This window comes from Python bivittatus, unplaced genomic scaffold, assembly GCF_059951505.1.
Source record: "Python bivittatus isolate LINGU-HERP-01145 unplaced genomic scaffold, Pbiv_v1 ctg000020_np1212, whole genome shotgun sequence".
Classification (NCBI taxonomy): Eukaryota; Metazoa; Chordata; class Lepidosauria; order Squamata; family Pythonidae; genus Python; species Python bivittatus.
The window spans coordinates 18,706,642-18,727,198 of record NW_028277030.1 but is presented as its reverse complement, the minus strand read 5'-3'; the positions used below and the strand labels follow the sequence as shown (position 1 = coordinate 18,727,198).

Genomic DNA, 20,557 nt, shown 5'->3' with positions numbered 1-20,557 from the left:
GATGAGAAGAGGCTGTCACAGTGCTTTATAACTAAAGATGGAAGCTTTTGAACATAGGACTTTCGCAGCTAAAGAAGAAGCTCTGGCACTACAGGTAGTCCTCAATTTACGACCATTCATTTAACGACCATTTGAAGTATGACAGCACTGAAAAAAGTGACTTACAACCGGTCCTCGCACTCACAAACGTCGTAGCATCCCCACAGTCACGTGACCAGAATTTGGGCACTTGACAACCAGCATGTATTTACAACAGTTGCAGCATTCCAGGGTCACGTGATCACTATTTACAACCTTCCCAGGGTGCTTCTGATAAGCAAAGTCAATGGGGGAAGCCAGATTTGCTTAATGACTGCACGATTCACTTAACAACTGCGGCAAAAAAGGTCATAAAATCAGGCACAACTCACTTAACAACTGCATCACTTAGCAATGGAAGTTCCGGTCCTAATTGCGGTCATAAGTTGAGGACTACCTGTATATGATGTCTTCTCCCAGATGTATATATAAGTGAGACTAGATGCACATGGTTAGAGGTAGTATTTTTCCATTGCTGTAGTTAGAACTAAAATATGCACACTCAAAAGTTCATAAGATGTTTTTGATTCCTGCATTCTCTGACATATATGCAGTGTATATAAATACAAACAGTAAGAGACACAAACAGAGCAGAACACAAGGACAAGCATGAGTTCTCTGTTAAAATGGGCCTTTTATTTAGGAAGAACTAAGTAGACAAGCCGCAATTGTGTGTGATTAAACCCAAATAGCTTTTTTGAATTTGTAGAGCAAGCAGACAGAAGAGGAGCTTTAGAATGCAGAAGCAGTGAATGGATGGAGGAGAGATGTACAGACCTCTTCTCCTGCCCACCATAGCTATGTCCCAAACTGCAGTCTTTAGCAAACGGCCCCTATCACAGGCTTCCCAATCTGGAATGTTATGTTCTATTTTGGAGCATTATGAGTGGAAACCATTCTTCTGGGTGGGCAAATGGTGGATGAGAAGAAGGTCAACCGTTAGCACAGCTTCAGCCATTGGCTTTAAGTTAGAACTCTACATTACATCCGCAAACACAGTATCCCAAATAAATGCCAGCTAAATACTAACGTGTGGATAGGAAATGCCATTCTGGGGAAGAATGTTGGAAAGGACTCCTCTGAAACTTTTTTCCTCCTGACTGACATATGTATGAAATCCGGATATGAGGAGATGGAAGCAAATTAGTTCTAGAGGAGGGAGAAAATGTGAATCAAATTAGGAAGTCACCCCTCACTTGCCCCTTTTCAATGGAAAACACCCTTCTCCCTCAGCACTTTCACTATGTGCACAGTTTTGGGAACCTGTGTTTGCTGCACAACATTTATTTACTAAATTTCTTAGCCAATTTTCAACACTGTAGTCTTCTCAGATGTCTGTTTTAAATACATGTGAACAGAACTGGAAGTTGGCTGGGATTCCATTCCATTTCCTTTCAGGCAAAGTTTTCGGCTTCCTTTCAGGCAGACGTAACTTGAATGTTCCTGCATCCGTTTCTCCTTATTCAATTACTTTGGGCATCACATTGTGTCTGAACAGAGGTGCTAGACTCCACCATTCATGACTATGGTTCTTCCAATCTATTGGGTTGACTACATTTTGACTATGGTTTTATATCACAAGAGGTATGAGTGACTATTATCTATCTATAGGTAGGTCAGTAAGACAGATGCATGCCCACATGTGTATGTCTTTATGTATGTATTTAGCTGTTAGCTATTGTAGTCCCTATGAATGGAATCTTGGAATTGAAGTATTTCCTTTTGCAGACACTGGTAGAAAATAACCTGAAATTAATTTCAGGTTCCAAATATTGATGGTGCATTTTTTTTAATTTGCTGTTTTTGAAACTCACAAGAAGATTCTGCTCATCACCATGGAAGGTTTCTTGAAGTTTTATACCTAACTCAGGACTTGAGTAGTGATTGGATTTTTGTTTCTAAATTTCTTGTTATATTGGTGTCGGCATTTTAAGGAAGTGCTCACACTTTTTGGGCCACAAGCCAAAAAATACTAGCAAAACCTAACATTGGTTCAGATATAGTTGTGGTGGGTCAAGGGAATTTGCTGAAATGAATCAACTAAGTAAAATAGTAACATTGTTTTACTTGGTTCTGTTTGGGTTATCCTTTTAATAGCAGCTCTCTAATGATATCCTAGATGTTGTGTAAGTTTCTTCTATATATCCAAAGAGATTAGAAATTTATTTATTTACTCATTTATATGCTGCCTGACTCCCAGGGACTCCCAGAACTGAATGTGTATAAGGCCTATTAATTTTTGCAGAAGGACACTGCATTGTGTAAGGATTTTATTTATAAAAAACATGTGAAGCCATGTTTTAGGACTCCTTTATTAAGATTCAGTGTGCTTGGAAAAGCAAAGCTAGAAATAATTATGTACTTGTTTAGCCAAGTTCTAGTGTTTGTTTTCTATTTGCACTTTTAGTGAAAGTATCTAAAACTGAGTAAATCTGCTAAATGCCTGTTTGAACACAGCAAAATTAACAGTGAAATTAACAGCCATTGAACACAACACAATTAACACCATTATGGCCAAGATGTTTGGCTACCTGAGGTGAGGGGCAGCAAACGCTGCCAGAACTTTGGATAGTATCCAAAATCATCCTAGTTATTTTGGAAGTGAAGCAAAAAACCCACAAACGCTTCTCCCCATACCTGGCAGCAAAAACGTATTAATGACAAATTAAAAATTTGCACTGCCTTTTCACAATGCTAAAAGTCTACTAGCTTAGGTGGCTACCTCATTCTAATGTCTACTGTCCCAGCCTTAGGTGCATAGCCCTATAGTTTCTGGCCAGCACGGGGATTATGGGCATTGAAGTCCAGCATTTCCAGAGGACAGAATATTACAGAGATTTGCACCACCTTATTCCAAAAGAAAAGAGACATTAGCTTCAATGGAGTGGAGCTATGAGTCAAAGCCAAAGGAATGTCAGCAACTTCTGTTAATCCAGTTATAGAATCTGAGAAATGGTCCAGTGACCGTGGAAAGAACAACGTGTACTCTTCCTTTTACAGCTGGATGGATACCTGGAGAATGCTTGGGATGCCTTTTTGAAAAAAAAGCTAACTCAGTTAAATAGTAACATGGAAAATAGCTCCATGTTCTTTTAGATAGCTTCCTTTGAGGGGAGAAGAGTTCTGTTTTATGCTCTGTTTGTTAAGCAGTGGAACATACCCTTCCTTAACATTTCAGGTGGCTTTTAGATTTGATGCTATACAGCTGCCAAACTTCTGGAAAACCTGGAATAAAAATTCATGAGATTCTTTGTAAAATGTAGAGATTTCCAAATGTGTCAGTTCCCTCCATGGAAGGTGATTGGTCTTGCATTGAGTCTGCCTTGCTCTGCGCGACTGAAAGCATCAATTGGAGATAAGGCTTTAAACCTACCTGCAGTCACAGCTGAATATCCATAAAAGTATTTGGAGCTGGGAGTAATTAAAAATCATGATTCCAGTCTAAAAGGCTGAGTGTGCTACAGTGCATATATCCTTTAGGATTTGTTTTTTAAAGTGAATAGTGAAGCTCTCACATATTAAATGTTCTGTGGTCGATTAGAGATCAGGAACCTGCACACACCAGTGTAAATCTCTTGAATCAAATTGTGCATTCAAATGTTTTTTTATTAGTATTAGTATTAGTATTCCTTTGACCAGCAGCAGCAAACTTGTCTTGTTAACTTAAAAGCTTAACAGCATCTTTGCAATAGTGCATTGTACTGAGGTGGTGTTGTATTTATTTTAATTTATTATATTAAGCATCTAGCCCCTTAAAAAAGTTAATGGAATATAATAGCTTTTTCATTGGTTGACCTTCCTGGCAACAATTAACTAGATTTGTCAGATTTATACAAGATATTTGCTCTGCAAGACCCAGAGGGGATCATGTTAACCTGTTGAACAAGCAGAATCTGGCATATCAAAATCAAGAGGACTATTCCCGAAATTAATTTCATCTCAACTTGATTAGACATCTATTTCATGAGTATTAAAACTATATTTGCAGAATTCTTATCACTCAGCTTCCTTTGGAGGTTTACTGTTTACTCCTAGGGTTTTCATTCAGCCAAAACAGAATTGCAAATCTTGTCCAAGCAATGTCAGACTAATGACTATGCTTGCTTTTACTGTGGCTAGATAGTAACAGCACAGTGGTGTGCAAGGTGATTTCATGACCTAACCATATATTTACTTATGTCTCACTCCCTTCTGGTCCTGGCTGTTTGGGGACCTGGATAAAAATCAAAGGGAAATCATTCTCTCTGTAGGGAATACTTGCATTCCAAGCTTTGGACAACATAGTCAACATAGCTGCCAGGACTTTCACATGCGATAGCAGGCAAACATCTAGCAGTTTTACTTTATGTGGATGATATGACAGTCTGAGACTCAGACTGATTATAGAAAAGGAAAGTCTTGATCTTTGCCAAAACACCTTTAAAACATTGTTGGTCCATTAATAGTCAAGACTGAACAGAACAAAGTTATTTTCCACTTTACTGGGTCCTGCAAAGAACATGCCCAATTCATAGCCCAAAGCATCCAACACAGTGTTACTGTATTTACTGAAGATTTTTTGCTCTAATTGTGCGCATCTTATTTTTAAAGCTTCTTGAGGCAAATGTTACATATTTTTCAACTTGGGCCATAGCCAATTTGCACCTTCTGGAATTAATTCAATCAAAACTCTTAAAGGCAATCTTTCAGTTCTTAACTGAATTCCCAACATTTTTTTTTTAATCTAAGTTGGACTTTTGAGCAGAAATGAGAATCTGGATTACATTTTAACATTTTTGGTTAACACCGAACTTAACTCCTTAGGTTTTGTTCCCTTATAGTGACAGAATTCCATCAAGATTTGTACAGTTGCTTTTTGGAGGCTAAGCTCCAAATATAGTTTTTCTCCAGGGCCGCTAATGTCAGAGAACACCAGAGTGAGTATTAAAGCATAAGTGATATGGATCACCAACTGGATGTGTCACTGGTTTCAAGTTATTTTAATCTGGATATAATGAATTGTTCCCTGAAGCCAGCTGATGATTTATCAATTATAACAATCCCTAAGTGCAGAAGAGCCTTCACACTGAGAAGAAGCAATGTCTTACTCACGTTGGACCTGTTTTGGAAATATAGGAAAATTTCATATTGTAAGAGAGCTCTGGAAAGATTAAATCAGTTAAACATATCATTATAAGCTGTATATTCTGTAAGGATATACAACACTCTTTCACCATTCCAGTTTTGTAGTCCTCCCAGTGTTAACATGGATCTGCCAATTCAGACCCAAAGGTATACATAAAAGTGGCCAAATTTAGTGAGTGACTTGTACCATTAGAGAAGAAAAATACATTTCTGTCCTGTAATTGGTGCAAGGCAGCTTCCCTAATTCTTTTAAACTGTCTATGTGAAAAACATTTATTTTGTGATTTAGCTTTTGGATTATTTTATGCTGATTTACACCATCTTGCATATTTATCTGGTCATTGATTCATATTAGGCTCTTCTACATTCCACCATGTGGTCTGTCACCAAGACATGTAGAAGTTACATTTAATTAGTGGTTTGTGTGAATATACCACTGTTTAAAAGCTTGCAAGGTGCTGCAGTTAAAACGCTACTTGTGGCTTGCAAGCATTTATGGAGAAAAGATCAATTCATGTTCCAATGTGTTAAAAAGGCAGTGCTAAACAATACTCAAATTACTGAGCAGTTGCGCTTATCTCACATGTTGGTAGGGTAATGCTCAAGATTTTGCAATCTTGATTTCAACAATACATGGAATCAGAACTCTGTAGAGAATGTTCTTCAGATTCAGAAGAGGCAGAGGCACTTGAGATCTAACATCTGTTGGATAATGAAAAAAGCAAGAGAGGCACCTATTTCTGCTTTATTGATTATATAATGGCTTTTGACTGTATAGACAGCAATATGCTATGGATAGCCCTTAAAAACTCGGTGTACTGGGCCACATCACTTGCCTATTAGAAAATTTGTATACCAGGAAGCAACAATTACAGTACAAAATGAAGTAAAATGGTAAAGCAAGTATGCCAAGAGATATACTGCTTTATTTATTTAATATATATATGCAACATAAATCATAAAAATGAGGGATTAGAAAAATAGAAATTAGAATTCATGGCAGAAACATCAAAACCACAGGTACACCGATGCTTTCACTTAAATGAACGGAAATGAGGAAGACTTTCTTGTTGAAAGAGTACAAAACCCAGTCTGCTGGTCAATATTAAACAACAGTAACAAAAAAGTAAGGTTATATCAATTCCAGAGAAGCAGAGAAGAAGATATTGTAATAACAGATACCTTCTTCCCAGGATCAAAAACTCCTAGAGACAGTGACTATAGCCATGAGCTAAAGAAATGCCTGCTACTTAGAAGAAGGACCACAGCAGACCTAGATAAAATATTAAAGTGCAGAGGTATACTGTTAAAAAATGAGTATGGTTTACCTATTTATTTATCTATCTATTTATTAAATTTGTATGCTGCCCATCTCCCCCAACTGGTGAATACCAGTTGTAGCAGAAGGTTAGGGAAACTGGACCATTGGAAAGGATGAATGAACGTTGAAGAAAATTCTTGCGAATACCTTGGACCACAACAAGAACAAACCATTCAGTACTAGATGAAATAAAACTAAACTGCTGATTGACAGCACTAATGATGAAGCTAAAGTTTAAATATTTGAGCCACCTAATGTAAAAATAAGAATCACTGGAGAGGACCCTGATGCTTGGAAAAATCAACACCAATCAAAAAAAGCCCAACAGAAGACAAAGTAGTTAGATGATTTCACTGAAGACATAAACATGAGTTCACAAGAACTCAAAAAAACAGTTACTAACAGGCACTCCTGTGAAATAATATCTATCAGGTCATGAAGAGCAACATGAATTAACAACATCAACAATATATGAATTAAGATCTCACATAAAATTTTAATTGAAGAACAAATCCAAAATCATTAAACAAGATGCTGATTTTCCGGCTTGTTCAACCATTCTGTCTGGCAGGAGGAACCAAATAAAAATATCTGAGAGTTGTTTGATCTCAGTAAATTAGACACTTGATGAATTCTTATTTCATATGGAACTGACTCAACATATAAGAATGATTAAATGTTTATAAAATTCAGCCTGAACTGAACAAATAGTTAACTACGCTGCAGTGTCTGGAGTTTTGCATATATTAAACCAAGAAATACTTTGATACTTTTGAATGAAAATTAATTGTACTGTATAGCAACAACTATGTTGCTAACTTTCTTTTAGTATTATATGGTAAATATGATTAAAAGAGATCAGGCCAGAGAAAACACTTTGTGTCTAGAATGGCAACTCTGCTCTTTCCTGCTGTATTTTGTATTCTGTCCTTAGCTGTCCTTAGGCCCTTGGGAGCATTTTAGTTGTATAATTTTTATGTAATTCAGTAGCCAACTGAGCCATTATGTAGTATAGTAGACAAGCTGGCCTCTGGTAATGTTTTCGTGTGTATTTGGGCCAACAATTATTCTTTGGTCCATTGTCTTTGTTCCTCTAGAAATAGATCCTGAGGAAGCTTACTCAATAAGTTTTCTAAGAAAGAGGAACATTCTGTTCCAAGGAGAACAGGCTCATTCCCCTCCCTCTTATTTAAACTCTGCTTTTAAGACTTTTTCCCCCACCCCACAAACTTTCAGCAGAGTAGCAGATCTGCAGTTCAGCATATTTGTTCAGCAGCTGTAGCATTAAGCTTGCCTAAGTTTGTCTCATAGCATTTCTCATCAAGCCAGATTTGGCTTCACTGAGTGACAGTGAGCATGGTGAGTAATGGATTGATGCAGAATATCGGATACATGGATTTGCACCAATGAAATATATTTTCTCATAACTGAGCAAATGTAAACATAGGCCAAAAGATTCATCCTTCCAGTAAGATGAAATAGATCCGGCAAATCCTCGTATCCTGAGGTGGTAAATACATCCATTGGCAGGACAGAAAATAACCAAAAAGATATGTAAAATTTACAAGAAAAGTTCCTGAAACTATTATAAAATAATCATAAATACTGAAAAGGCAGGTTTTCTTCTACTATAACATGTAATTGAATAAATATAACATTTAATATTAACTTTAAAACTAGATAGATAGATAGATAGACAGACAGACAGACAGACAGACAGACTTTAAGCTATAAACTCTACATTATATCCTCATATATATATATATATATATATATATATATATATATAGTTTTAAAGTTAATATTAAATGTTATTATATATATAATTTTCTGTTATTACACAGCGGCTGTAAAATACTCACTATAAATGGGGTATTTCTGCTTTATGGCATTCAAATTAAATGATACTGCTATAGAGGAGACCTCATTTATTCGCCTGATTATGTTGGCTGTCTAACCACCACTTCACTGTATTTTATCTATACAGTATAGTGTATATAATTGTGTTCTGAAAGCTAATTGCTTTGAATGTGATATTTCTCCCTTTATATGAGTACAATGAGCGTATAGGGAAATAGAGATATTTTGTCTGTATAGAAAACTATTTGTAAACGGAAGGGAGGGACTGACTTGCAGATGGACCATATGTCTCTGTTTTTCCAGGGCAATGTAAACTAATATTCTTGAGGATAGCCAATCAGAGAATGTGGAAGTTCAAGTTCATTTTGTTCTTCTATGCCTGCAAGTGATTTAAATTTCAGTGTTTCCCCATCTCTAGAAAGTTATTCAGCTTCATTGTGGTAGACTTCAACAAAATTGTTCTAATATGACTGCATTAACTATTAGCCTATAAGACTTCTGAGGAACTGCAGATTTCCAGGCCTTTGGATTTTCCCACACAAGTCATTTTACAACTTTTTTTCAAAAAGGGTTCATCTGCCTTTAATATCTCCATCAAGTCTTGGGCTTCCTGTTTTTGATACAAGCCAAGGGTAACTTGCAGAGAAGATCATCAGTTTATTTCCATTTACCTATTATACTGGTTGAGCTAGAGATTCATAGGCTTTTTCTTCTTTTATATACGTAGGAAACTCAAATATGTAAGGCTTCACCAGTGATATCAGAACATCATAGATTATTCTGGTTTAGAATTTAAATTAGGTAATCCAGGTATATCACAACAATCATCAACATATTTTGGGAACAAAATGGTGCCTGTAGTCTGTTAATGGCACTCACAGCCAAAGCCATGGGATAAGCGGGAGTCTTATGCAGAGGCCTTTGACTTGGAAATAACAGAGAATGCTGTCAAGGGTTGGATAGTGATTTTTGTGCTAAAAACCGAATATCTCAATAGCTGGTGGACATCCAAAAACACTTCTGTAATCCTACATTATGGGATTTATTTCCACCAGCAGTTGAGCAGAGACATTTTTGTCAATTGTGAACAGGTGGGCTCTTTGGCAGCCCCAAAGCAGAAAACATGAGAAGTGAATTGCTCTGTGGATACTAAATTGTGTGTGAGAAAGTATGGTTACTTTTTTTAATGACAGAGGCTTTACTTTTCCTTTTCCACAACAGTACACAATTTAGAATCTTTTGGTACTCAAAAGAGATTGGCTGGGCTTTCACAATGCACTTAATCGTTATATCTTTGCCTAGTTCTGACTTAGCATGTTGAACGAACTTAGCCACCGTCGTTTACTATAGTTCAGTGTTGTCCAAACTTGGCCACTTTAAGATGAGTGGACTTCAACTCCCAGAATCCCCCAGCCAGCATGGCTGGCTGGGGAATTCTGGGAGTTGAAGTCCACTCATCTTAAAGTGGCCAAGTTTGGACAACACTGAACTATAGTTAAACAGCAAAGGCTTATGGCAGTGTTCGAACCCGAATCCTGAGGCCTAGAATTGGAATTATTGTCTTTAGGTCAGGTTGTTTACTGTTACTTTTTAAAGTCTTTCTTTTTAAAATTGTGAATATAGCTTGTCTGATGTAAACACCAGACCAATGAAACCAATTCCAGAAGAGTTTTTTCTATTTCAGCCCTCTTAAAATTAATATTGTCCAGTGCTTAATGCTAATTAGAGCTGGCTGGTTTACCCGCTTGAAATAAAACAGGTTTGGAGTATTTAAAATAGCGTTGTCACCCACTGTAAACAGATTTCATCAGGTAACGGGACTGCCGCTAAGAATTTCCAAGACAGACAAAAGCTCATGGAACTTTCAATCAAAAGAAGTTGTCAGCCACAATAGTTTTAATTAGGATTTTGAAATTACCTCTGTAGGGAATGCTGCTATCTTCTACAGATTTAAAAAAAAAAAGCTGAAACAATTGTTCTTAGCTACAGATTTCACGTTACTGTAGTCACACCACTACTTCTGGCAGATGGCTTCATTTTTGAACAACCTGAGTTTGTTTTGACTTGTTAATGTAACTCAAGCGAGTAACTAGAGAGCAGACAGCTGTCTATAATATGTATAGATAGCTTTCCATATGTAATGTGAATTTGAAAAAAGAATATTGCCAGCCTTCAAAAGACAATCAGATGGTTAATCATCCAAAATAAATATGGTTAGCAGGTGTAATGAGATCTATGTAGCTTAGCTGTGTGGGGGAGGATGGAGGGGGAAACATAGACTGCGTATAGATCCTGTCCATAAACTTCAAAATTTCTGAAGCAGCTTCGACTTTAAGGGAACTTTACACTATAAAGCCATAAAATTACACCTTAAGAAAACAATTTCAGTGAAATACCTTGGTGAGAATGTCAGTGCATGTACCCATGTGTGTATAACTTGACCACTTTATAGTGGTTTCTAAAGGATGAGGAAGAACATATGCCTGTAGCATTTTAAAAAGTATTATTTGGAAACCTGCTTTGTTAGATCCTTACATTTTCTCCTTTCATCTTCACATCAGCTAGTAAAAAAAATTAAAAAGTAACTTTTTTTTTTTAATTTCATAGATTAGGTTCACTACACACCCCATGATTACCCAACAAAATTATTTTGGATATGCTGCTTCTGTTTTTGATTCTGTCAGTATTTACATTTAACTAAGTGGGTACTAGGGCTATGCAGCATTTGGATTCAAAGGCAAAATAGTGCTTGTGAGGGTACAGAGACATGGATATGGCTATGTGTGCAACCCTTGAGAGCTCCTGCACCTTATCCCAGGGTCATATACCTATTCCATAATTCTAGGGAAAAATATAACTCTAATGGATAGGGGATATGACATATATATATATATATATATATATATATATATATATATATATATATATTTGACCCTGTTATTTTTATATAGTTAAAAGTTTGTTCTACAGTGGAATACAAAGTAGCGTCCCTTACCTGTTTCTTGCTGGCATAGTCCTTATAGCAGTGTTGTGCAAACTTGGCCACTTTAAGATGAGTGGAGTTGAACTCCCAGAATTCTCCAGCCAGCCAAGCTGGCTAGGGAATTCTAGGAGTTGAAGTCCACTCATCTTAAAGTGGCCAAGTTTGGACAACACTGCCTTATAGGCTCCATGCCTCCTAGTTCTGGAATAATTCACTGATGAACCTCATATGTTAGCTGCTAAAAAGCTCACTTCCTCCTTTGTTTTATACTAATTTAAGCAAATTGTTTAGCCCCTGATATACCTTGAGTACCGTTCTAATTGACTTCCTAATGTTAATGCATTTCTTTATCAGGCCTGACCAACTTTTCAGCGCAGCCATTCTCCAATGCCAGGCTGAAAAAGCAAAGACAAAAATAGTTTATTATTAGACATTATTCTTTGGAAGCAAAAAAAAAACTCCCCCATGAATTGTTGGGGGAAGTTATTGATTTCCTGCCACAGTGTGAAATGTTTGACCTTTATAATGTGAGCAGTGATTACTGGGCCAATAAATGACATCATTCTATTTAAACTCTCAGGGTGAAGAGAAAAAAAACCCAATCAGCCATACAATTTAAGTATTTGCCAATTTCTAAAATATATTTCAGCCGACCTCCGGTGATACATAAAATTGTACCGATGCACATTTTGACAGACACTTTGTATTAGTTATAGTAGTTCAGGTGTAGTATCCCATGCACTTCCTGAAAGTGTTAGGCTAAACTAATTCCTTTCTCTTGTATTGGTTTTGCAATTTATATCCCCCTTTTTGCCCTAAATTTGACAGTGAACAACCCAATCTACTCCTCTCCATAGCAGTTCTTAATTCCTAATGCAGCTGTCCCTTCTTTAAATGTGGTTGTTCTCAGCAACTGCAGCCTTTGATTGTTTCAGCAGTGTTTTCCTGCTGCAGCCTCAGACAACCACGGAGAGTAACCATCTTCAAAGGTGATACAGCTGTAACCCTAACCCTAGTCCCTTGCCTACCAGCATTTGTTGCCAAACTGGAATTGTTAATTTGGCAGAATGAGAACATCATTAAATAACATGGGGAGCCATTATATTAACTGTATTTAATTTGTGGAGTCCTTGGTGTTTTTGTTTTCCTCCCTGGCTTACGATTTTATACGATTTTATCCTGCCTTGGCCGCTTCCTACTCTGGGCAGCGTGGGTCTTGGCATGCTCCTCAAGGGCAGACTTCAGCCTGAAATGTATTGTACGTTCTTGTTTTATATGGATAGAAGCCCTCTTAAACAATAAGAAATGTCACCTCTATTCCTACCACAGGCTGGTGTGCGATAAGTATGTGAGAGAGAACATATTTGAGCAAAAGCTGGCTTAATTGCTCCAAAAACTGTAGCTAGGAAGAGCAGGTAATGTTTTGAATGTTAGGAAAAACATAGTCTTACACCCAGCGTGTTAACTAGTGAAAAAGATTCCATGGATTGCTACACATTATGTGCACTAGAGTGGAGTTAGGGCATAGTTGGAATCTCCTACAACAGTTAAATGCAATACTGATCTTGCAAACTTGTATGTTCACCTCAGTGCACCTGAAGAGGGGATTCGGAGCTTCCTGGGCCATCCAGCAAGGTCTCACGCCTATCTGAGGTAGTTGGGGGCCCGATAAAGTCCTGCACTTCAATGCCCCCATTGTATTTACTTCACCATCGTTTTTACTTTCAGGATAGGTCCTTCCATTAAGCAGAGTGAGGCAGCTCCTTGGGCAGTGGGCAGCAGAGGGGAACCCTTATGAGTTCTTTTGCCTTTGTTTCCAAAGTGATGTGAGTAGCCTTGGGAAAGCTGGGATCTTGCCTCGGCCTGGGAGAGGAAGCATCAGTTGATGCCAACTAATCAGTCCCTGCTTCTTGCTGTTTACCAAATGGCTTTTAGTGGAATTGGGAGATGCTGTTTATCCAGTCGTAGAAGTTAATCTGCTCATTCAAATTCTTGGATGTGTTGATGTCCTTTTGCTTATCTCATAGGAGCCATGATAGAAATCTATCTACCTTCTTGTTTAACTTTGTTCAAGGCTGTCCATCTTCATGGAAGCCATATTTGCTCTCTGTGTGTTTGCTTTTTTAATGTATTTGTTTTAATGTAATTTGTTTTGTTGATTGGGTCAAGCCCTTTCTTGTCATTCAGATCCAAGCAGTATCCCATGATCTGTGTGCCACACAGCAGCTCAGTTACCTCATCTTGCCAATATCAAGCTGTCACCAGAAGAAGAAAAGGATATAATTTTCTTTTCCATTTCTGGCAAGTCATGTAAGATCAATAATCTCTGCTGGGTATTATGCTCTCCATGAGAAGCGTTTGTGATTGATTAAACACCTTAGCTTTGTTTTGGTGCTTAATCAATTGGAACAGCCATTTATTGCTTGGTATATTATGAAGAGAAGAGATCATCGCGGAATTATTCCAAAGAGAAATAACAAGGTGGAGTTGTCTCAAATATTGGTTTTAAAAAAAAAATTCTAATAGTGGTTAAAGCTATTAACAGGTTTCTGGATGCATTTATCTCCCTGTCGTCTCCAGGGAGAACCGAGTATGGTTAATCACTTGCAGAACTACATTAATACACTGGACATATATAAATGTTGACATCTTGTGGCAAGAGCATGAATAGAGATACCCTCACCCAAATTCATGTTCTATCTTGCACTTTCTATGGCTTTTGCAAATAGTGAGTTTTTCCCTTCTATGATTTCCCTGTTAAGCAAGTGGAAAAAATGCTGCCTTGTTAACAGATTTAACTACTAGCTGTTGTACTTGTTGCTATTTTCATCAACATAGACTCAGTGGATGATGGAATGAGCAAGTACACACTCTCCAATTACTACATGGTACTAGTGAGAAAAAGGCACATAGGGAGATGAACGAGACTGTCCTGCAAACTGAAGCAACAAGGTAATTGAGTAATTTAAGCCAGTTGTGAACTATGTGCAGTGCCCAGGTATAGAATTCTCTATTTTATTTTCTGCAACCCCTATAGAACCAACAGTATTTCATAGGAAAATGTGCAAGTTTTTACCCAGGCAGAATGCAACCGTATTTGTAAAGATGCCAAAACTACTGAGTGTATTTTGACACTACATTCTCAAACTGATATAATGAAGCTTTTACTAGAGTCAGAGCAGAGTTGCCTTAAACAGGAATTATAGGAATGTGTAATCTTTGGAGGACTGAGAGCTGCCCATAAATTTGTATGGCATACTAAAAGTGGTGCTCCAAAAAATAGGCAGGGCCAGGAAAAAAGTTAATAAATTTAGTGTAATTAAAAATTTAAGTTTGGATAATATGATAATTTACTCTGTATTTAATGCTTTTCCTTTCCTGATTTGTTAAAAACTAAAATGTGGTAGCAACATTTGGCAGGGGTGCATCCAAGGCTTTGGGGGAAGCCACCCTATAGCTTTAGCCTGTGCACCTCTGGCCTAAAGAGAAACCCTTTCTACTCTGTGGCTAGAATGATATAAATACTGTATGCTTATCATTCGGTTCATAAAGTATGACATAGCTCTCCAAGCAAAATGTATATAAAGTTTACTTTCAAAGACTTTTTGTGTTTGCTAAGCTTTATCAAACAAGTGACATGAATTCGTTTATACGACTAGCTTTCTACAGGGTCAGTGGCATAATAAAACAGCTGTACCTGAGTCTTCCTCAATCTGGCACTGTCCAGATGAGCTGGACATCCATAATTCTCGTTGGTCAGGATGGCTTTATAGGAGCTGAAATCCAACATATCTGGAGGGTGCCAAGGTGGGAAGACTGCCATACACTTAGTCAAAAAAATGTCAGTAACAGAGTGGAAAGGTTGTGTGTGAACATGCATGTGTATATGCTGATAGGAGTTGTATGTGTACTTTTGGGTACAAATAATGTAATTCTTGTTTCAATCAAGAGAGGCAGAGGCAAAAGGGCTGGGAGTTGAAACTGGGAAAGGAGATGTTTGTGATAGAGGATTCCGATTTCCGTAGGCTTTATTATCTTGTCCTGTCTGAGGAGGCAAGCTGGTAGAGATTGCTTGGCAAGATAGACCTCAACATTGGAGGCGCTTGTTAAGTTGTTAAGTACCACATTTCCTTTTAAAGCTGCCTGAGGCCACTGATTGGTTTCGAAGTTTGCCAGGACGCTTGAGATATAAATGTTGGTGTTAATTCCGACACAGGTTTCAATGGCAGAGTAACCGGACTTGTACCCACATTAAAAGCAATTAAGGCTTCTGTGAGAAGGTGCTGATGGCTCTAACGATTTAAAAGGCATTTGCTTTCCTATGCTAACAGACTTTCCTCCCCTTTTCTTGATATTACCAAATGCTTTTTGTTTTATTTTGTCTTTCAGGTATAACCCAACTTTAGCACTTTGCAGCTATATCCATGTGCCAGCCGTTAGGAACTGGGCCCTTCCCCCAGCACCCCCCCCACCCTCCCCGTGTATCTATTTTTTGTCTGATAAGTTCACAAGCACTAATGCACACTTCAAATGCAGGCGCTATTTTGATCACCCAATTGTTTAGCACTTTACGCAGGAAAAGCGGTAGGCCACAGTCATGAGACTCCGAGAGGATGGCTGCTGGCTTGCTGTGGCAGAGCTGGTCGTTGTTCCACCCCCGTCCCTCCTTTGCTCTAACCATTTTGTCTGTCTATCTCGTCTTGTATTTAGTTTTCAAAGCAATACCATGAGGGGTCTCCTTCCTTCCTCTATTTTTTTTTTTAAGCGCCTTAAAGGGAACAATATATTTTTAGGGTCCACAAATGTGTCAATACAAAACGTACAGATTATGTTCAAATTGTCTGCAGCCTTGAGAATACAAAGCTAAGAATTGTTAAGCTCCATTTTGCTATTACTTTTTATTTGGAGATTTAATTCCATGTATTTTATGAAGGATGAAGTTCCTGGGAACAAAAAGAGATAAGGTGTTCATTTACAAAGCGGGGTTTATTTTTCTCCTGCTTGGTTTTGTGATTCAGTGATGAAGAGATGCAAACTGCAAACATAAAAATGTATTGCTTCCCTTTGAAAGTTAATCCTATTCCATATTTTCATTAATGTTGGCTGATTTTGTTCTTAATTTCTGTTCATTTTGTTGGTTTGCCATTTTTTTTGCATGAATATGCAGAGTAGCAATAAACTGATTTTTTTGAGTGTGCAGATTTTTCTCTTTCAGATCCAGTAATAAAATCTTTTTAAGTTCATCTGTTCTTTAAGATACAGTATTTTTTTTTTATTCTTAAACAAAAACAAGAAGAGTCTCTGTCAGTGAATTTATAATATGATTTTCTAGGCCTCAGTAAGTGACAACCATTGGGGGAAAGGTAATGTCCTGTAAGAATTTCGTTGTCTGCCGTTGCTAGGTCACCCCGGGACAGTAACAGAAGCAGCGAGAAGCTGGAGTTGGAATTATCAAATCTCACAGCGGATGTCCTGGAACTGCTGCTGGAATTTGTTTATACAGGTTCCTTAGTAATAGATTCTGCCAACGCCAAGACTCTTCTTGAGGCTGCCAGCAAATTCCAGTTTCATACATTCTGCAAAGTCTGTGTCTCTTTTCTAGGTAAGTATTGATGTGGTTTCCCTCTGTCCTGCTTTTCAGCTCCTCTGGGAATTCTACCCTCTGTAGCTATCAAATGGGCATAGGGTCCCAGAACTGGCCTTAGACATGGCTTCAAATGGAACAGAGAAGGAATTGTTCATATGTTTGGCTGATTTTTTTATCTTAATTCAGAATAGCTCTGAAATTAAAACCACTCTGAAATCTGGATTTCTCATCCCACCCGCCTGAACTTTTGGTGACACTATTACAAGCAAAATAGAATCCGACACCTTGCTGTTATGCAGCCCTAAGGTTTCGTCAAAGGCTCTCCATTTTGTGGGCTTCAATACTACAAGATAATGTCTCAGGTTCTAGAAAATCCATGCAATGTAATCATTTTCCATCCCTTCCCCACCAACGTCATTATAACAACCCCGGATGCAGAAAGACTCATCTGGAGGGCTCACGAGGTGAGCATTCTGGGTTCACTAATGTCCAAATGGGGCTCAAGGCATTGGTTTGGTCCAAATTTTGTTCATATCATTTAAAGACGGATATCCCGTAGCATTTGCCGCCCTAGTGCAGATTTAATAACTGTGTTCCAACATGTTTTAATAGATTTTATAGCTTTTATAATAGCCCACAAATATATCTGTGCACATTATCTCTAAAGATTCAGCTATTATAACACAATATATTTATTTCCACTAAATCAATGTGAAGCTTTCCTTTTCCAATACTTAATATTTGAATTCAGTGAACTGTGTTATGGTTATGCAGTTGGGAGACTTGGCTGTAAGTTTCATTATATATGAGGAACTAAAGGCTGGCATTCTCATTTGGAGGATTCATAAAATATAATTGCTTGTTTTGATTTATAGCCCTTGCTGGATTGAGTTGCAAAGACAGGTAGTAGAGTATTTGCTCTATGAAAAGTTTAGAGAAAAGCATTTTAGCTGGACTCATTTTTCATTTTATCATAAGCATTGTATCACTTTAAAGCACTATTTCCAGTGTGCTTCTGAGAGCCACCAATGGAAAAACTAGTTAGTTCTTCTCACTGTGTCACAGAGACAAATTGGCTCAGGGATTAATTTTCTTTTTGAATTTGTATTCAACTGGCCTCTCCTCTTCCATTCCCCCCTAGATGGCTTTAAGTAACCTAAACATTGAAGAGAATATTCTCTCTTCCTTGCTATCTTGTGGGTGATTTTTAATGTGTTTTTTATTATTATTTCGGAAATAAAACAAATACATAGGGGGAAATGTAATAATATGATTTCTAAATAGAGCACTTTCCCATGAAAACTTGCAATATTAGTACAGCTGAAGACAGCACCTCGAGGTTTGGCCTGGATGAGAAAGAACATGATCTGAAGAGGAATCGTGGCACGCAGCAGAATTTATAATTGTACTGTCCTCATTGGTGATGAAGGAAAAAGAATTATTAAATTATATTGCTTGCCTGTGGACTAGCACAGCTGCAATTCCCTCTGCTTGTCAGCCATTCAGACTGAGAAATCTTAAGTTTGAGCATCATGCTAAGCCATGTTTTTTTATCAAGATGTGCTAATAAAACACAGTTGGCTGCATTTGCATGATGCAATATGTCATAAACCGTGCTTAACAAATCATTAGAGCTGGATTAATTCATGATGTTAAGCCATGTCCAAATTCTGATTTAGCACTATGAGTGAACCTCCCTTTATCTTGCACATCTTTGGGTTAGTAAAGACATGGTTTTTCAGACATTCTAACCATGGTTAACAGACTGCCACTGAGTGATGAAGTCTCAGCCTATCAACATGTATAAAAATTTCTTCCACCTGTCTGAACATGATGAAGCATTATATTGGCACTAACGTTAGCTGCTGTGAAGACTAAAGCAGTTCTGTTTCAAATGACTTCCTAATTTTAAATCCTGGGTGATGGGATGTTCTTAAAAGCTACTTCTTGACTATCATTAATCAGAGTTAACTGTGCTGATATAAAGCATAATCACTAGTAAGCAGACAGGTTAAAGAATCAGAAAAACAAACTAAGGAGAAGATTTTATATTGTTCTAAAGCCAGTGCTTAAAAAATTGGAAGCTCTACCTGATCCTTTGATAGTTAGAAAGAATTGATCAAGAGAACTGAGTCTAATTATTGTAAGAGTGATACAGATTTCAAAATAATTTCTTTAACACTTAAAAAATTATTAGCAAACATGAAGGCTAGCAAGTTACTTTTTAAATATTATGCCTGAATTTCCATCCCAAAAATCTTTGCCAGTGCTATGTACAGGAAAAAGCACTTTATAAATGGAACTTATTTTGCTGGTATGACAGCATGAACATTAGAAGCGAATGGCAAGCAGAGGCCAGCTCAAAACCTCAAAGTCACCAATGCCCTGATACATTATACAAAAACACAATTGCTCATTTATTCAGATTTTGTTGCTGTGGTCAACTGGACCCATATATCTTATCATATCCTTAGACAACTTTGCCAATTGTTTTCCCTTTTAGAAAGGGCCAAACTTTCTGGAGAAGATAGTTACAACCATCTGTCACTTAACCCCCTCGGGTACACTTGGTTAGTCTCCTACCAAAAAGTGCCAAGGGCAAATTCTACCTTCAATTATGGGAAGACCTAACTCAGCTGCATGATTGGTGAATTCTAATTGACCCAGGGAAATACATAAAGATAGGTCCTTGTTGTAAAAATAGATATCTGTGATTTTCCATGACAAATCTGCCTTTCTCATAAGAGATTTTTTTCCCAAACAGGATAATTTTTTTCCCCCAGTAAAAGATAGGTCTTTAGCATGATGAGTATAGGATTCAGATTCAGATTGTTTTCTCTTCCCTTTGGAGTATCTTTACTTTCAGATTTTTTTCCTCTGAGATGACACTCTTAAGGTTCCTGGAGGAAGGTATACCCTGAAATCTTTTTCTGAGGATTTACTATTATTTATGCAATTAACTCCAAGAATTGTTTAATCCCAAATCCTTGAGTTTTAATTGTGAAACAAATGAAAAGTCACAGCTGCAGTGTGGGGTGGGTAGGTGGAGGAAGTAGTAGTCTCTACTGTGCCAACTTCTCTGATTTCTGGTACTATCATAGTAATAAATGTTTAAGAATTGTTCTTTAAAAAAATGAAATTAAGATTTTCAAGAAGTTGAATTCTGTATCTTGTGCTAGCTTCTGTACCGCTCAGTGCCTTCATGGAACTGCTACATCTACACAGCCCTTAACATCACCCCTACTCCTAGCTGTTTACGACCCCTCTCAATAACCTTAATATTTAAGACATGCTTGGCTCATTTTGTATTTATATTACTTTATTACCCTTATTATGCACATTTGATAGAGCCTGTGGTTATCTTAATGTGCTTTCAATACTTGAGGCAAAATCCTTCATCTCCAATTCCCCTTTGAGATTTCTGATGGCCATATATGACAATCAAAACCAAGAAATGACAGACAGGCTATGTCTACAATGAGTGAAAGACATCGTCACGGTACACACTTGTGAGCTGTGGCATGTAGTAATATTGGTCAAGAAAATGGAAGGCCTGAATTTTTTCCTTCTTTTTTCCCCTCCTATACCTTTTGTTTCTTATGTT

The 20,557-nt window shown here is 37.5% G+C and overlaps 1 protein-coding gene across 1 annotated transcript in view; it reads left to right on the top strand.

The window, feature by feature from the left end:
* KLHL29 (kelch like family member 29) overlaps positions 1-20,557 on the top strand; it is a 423,334-nt gene that overhangs the window by 340,432 nt on the left and 62,345 nt on the right. The window contains exon 7 of the mRNA XM_088135579.1: positions 16,769-16,968. Coding sequence (XP_087991705.1) covers positions 16,769-16,968 — 200 coding nt within the window. The remainder of the gene's footprint in view (positions 1-16,768; positions 16,969-20,557) is intronic.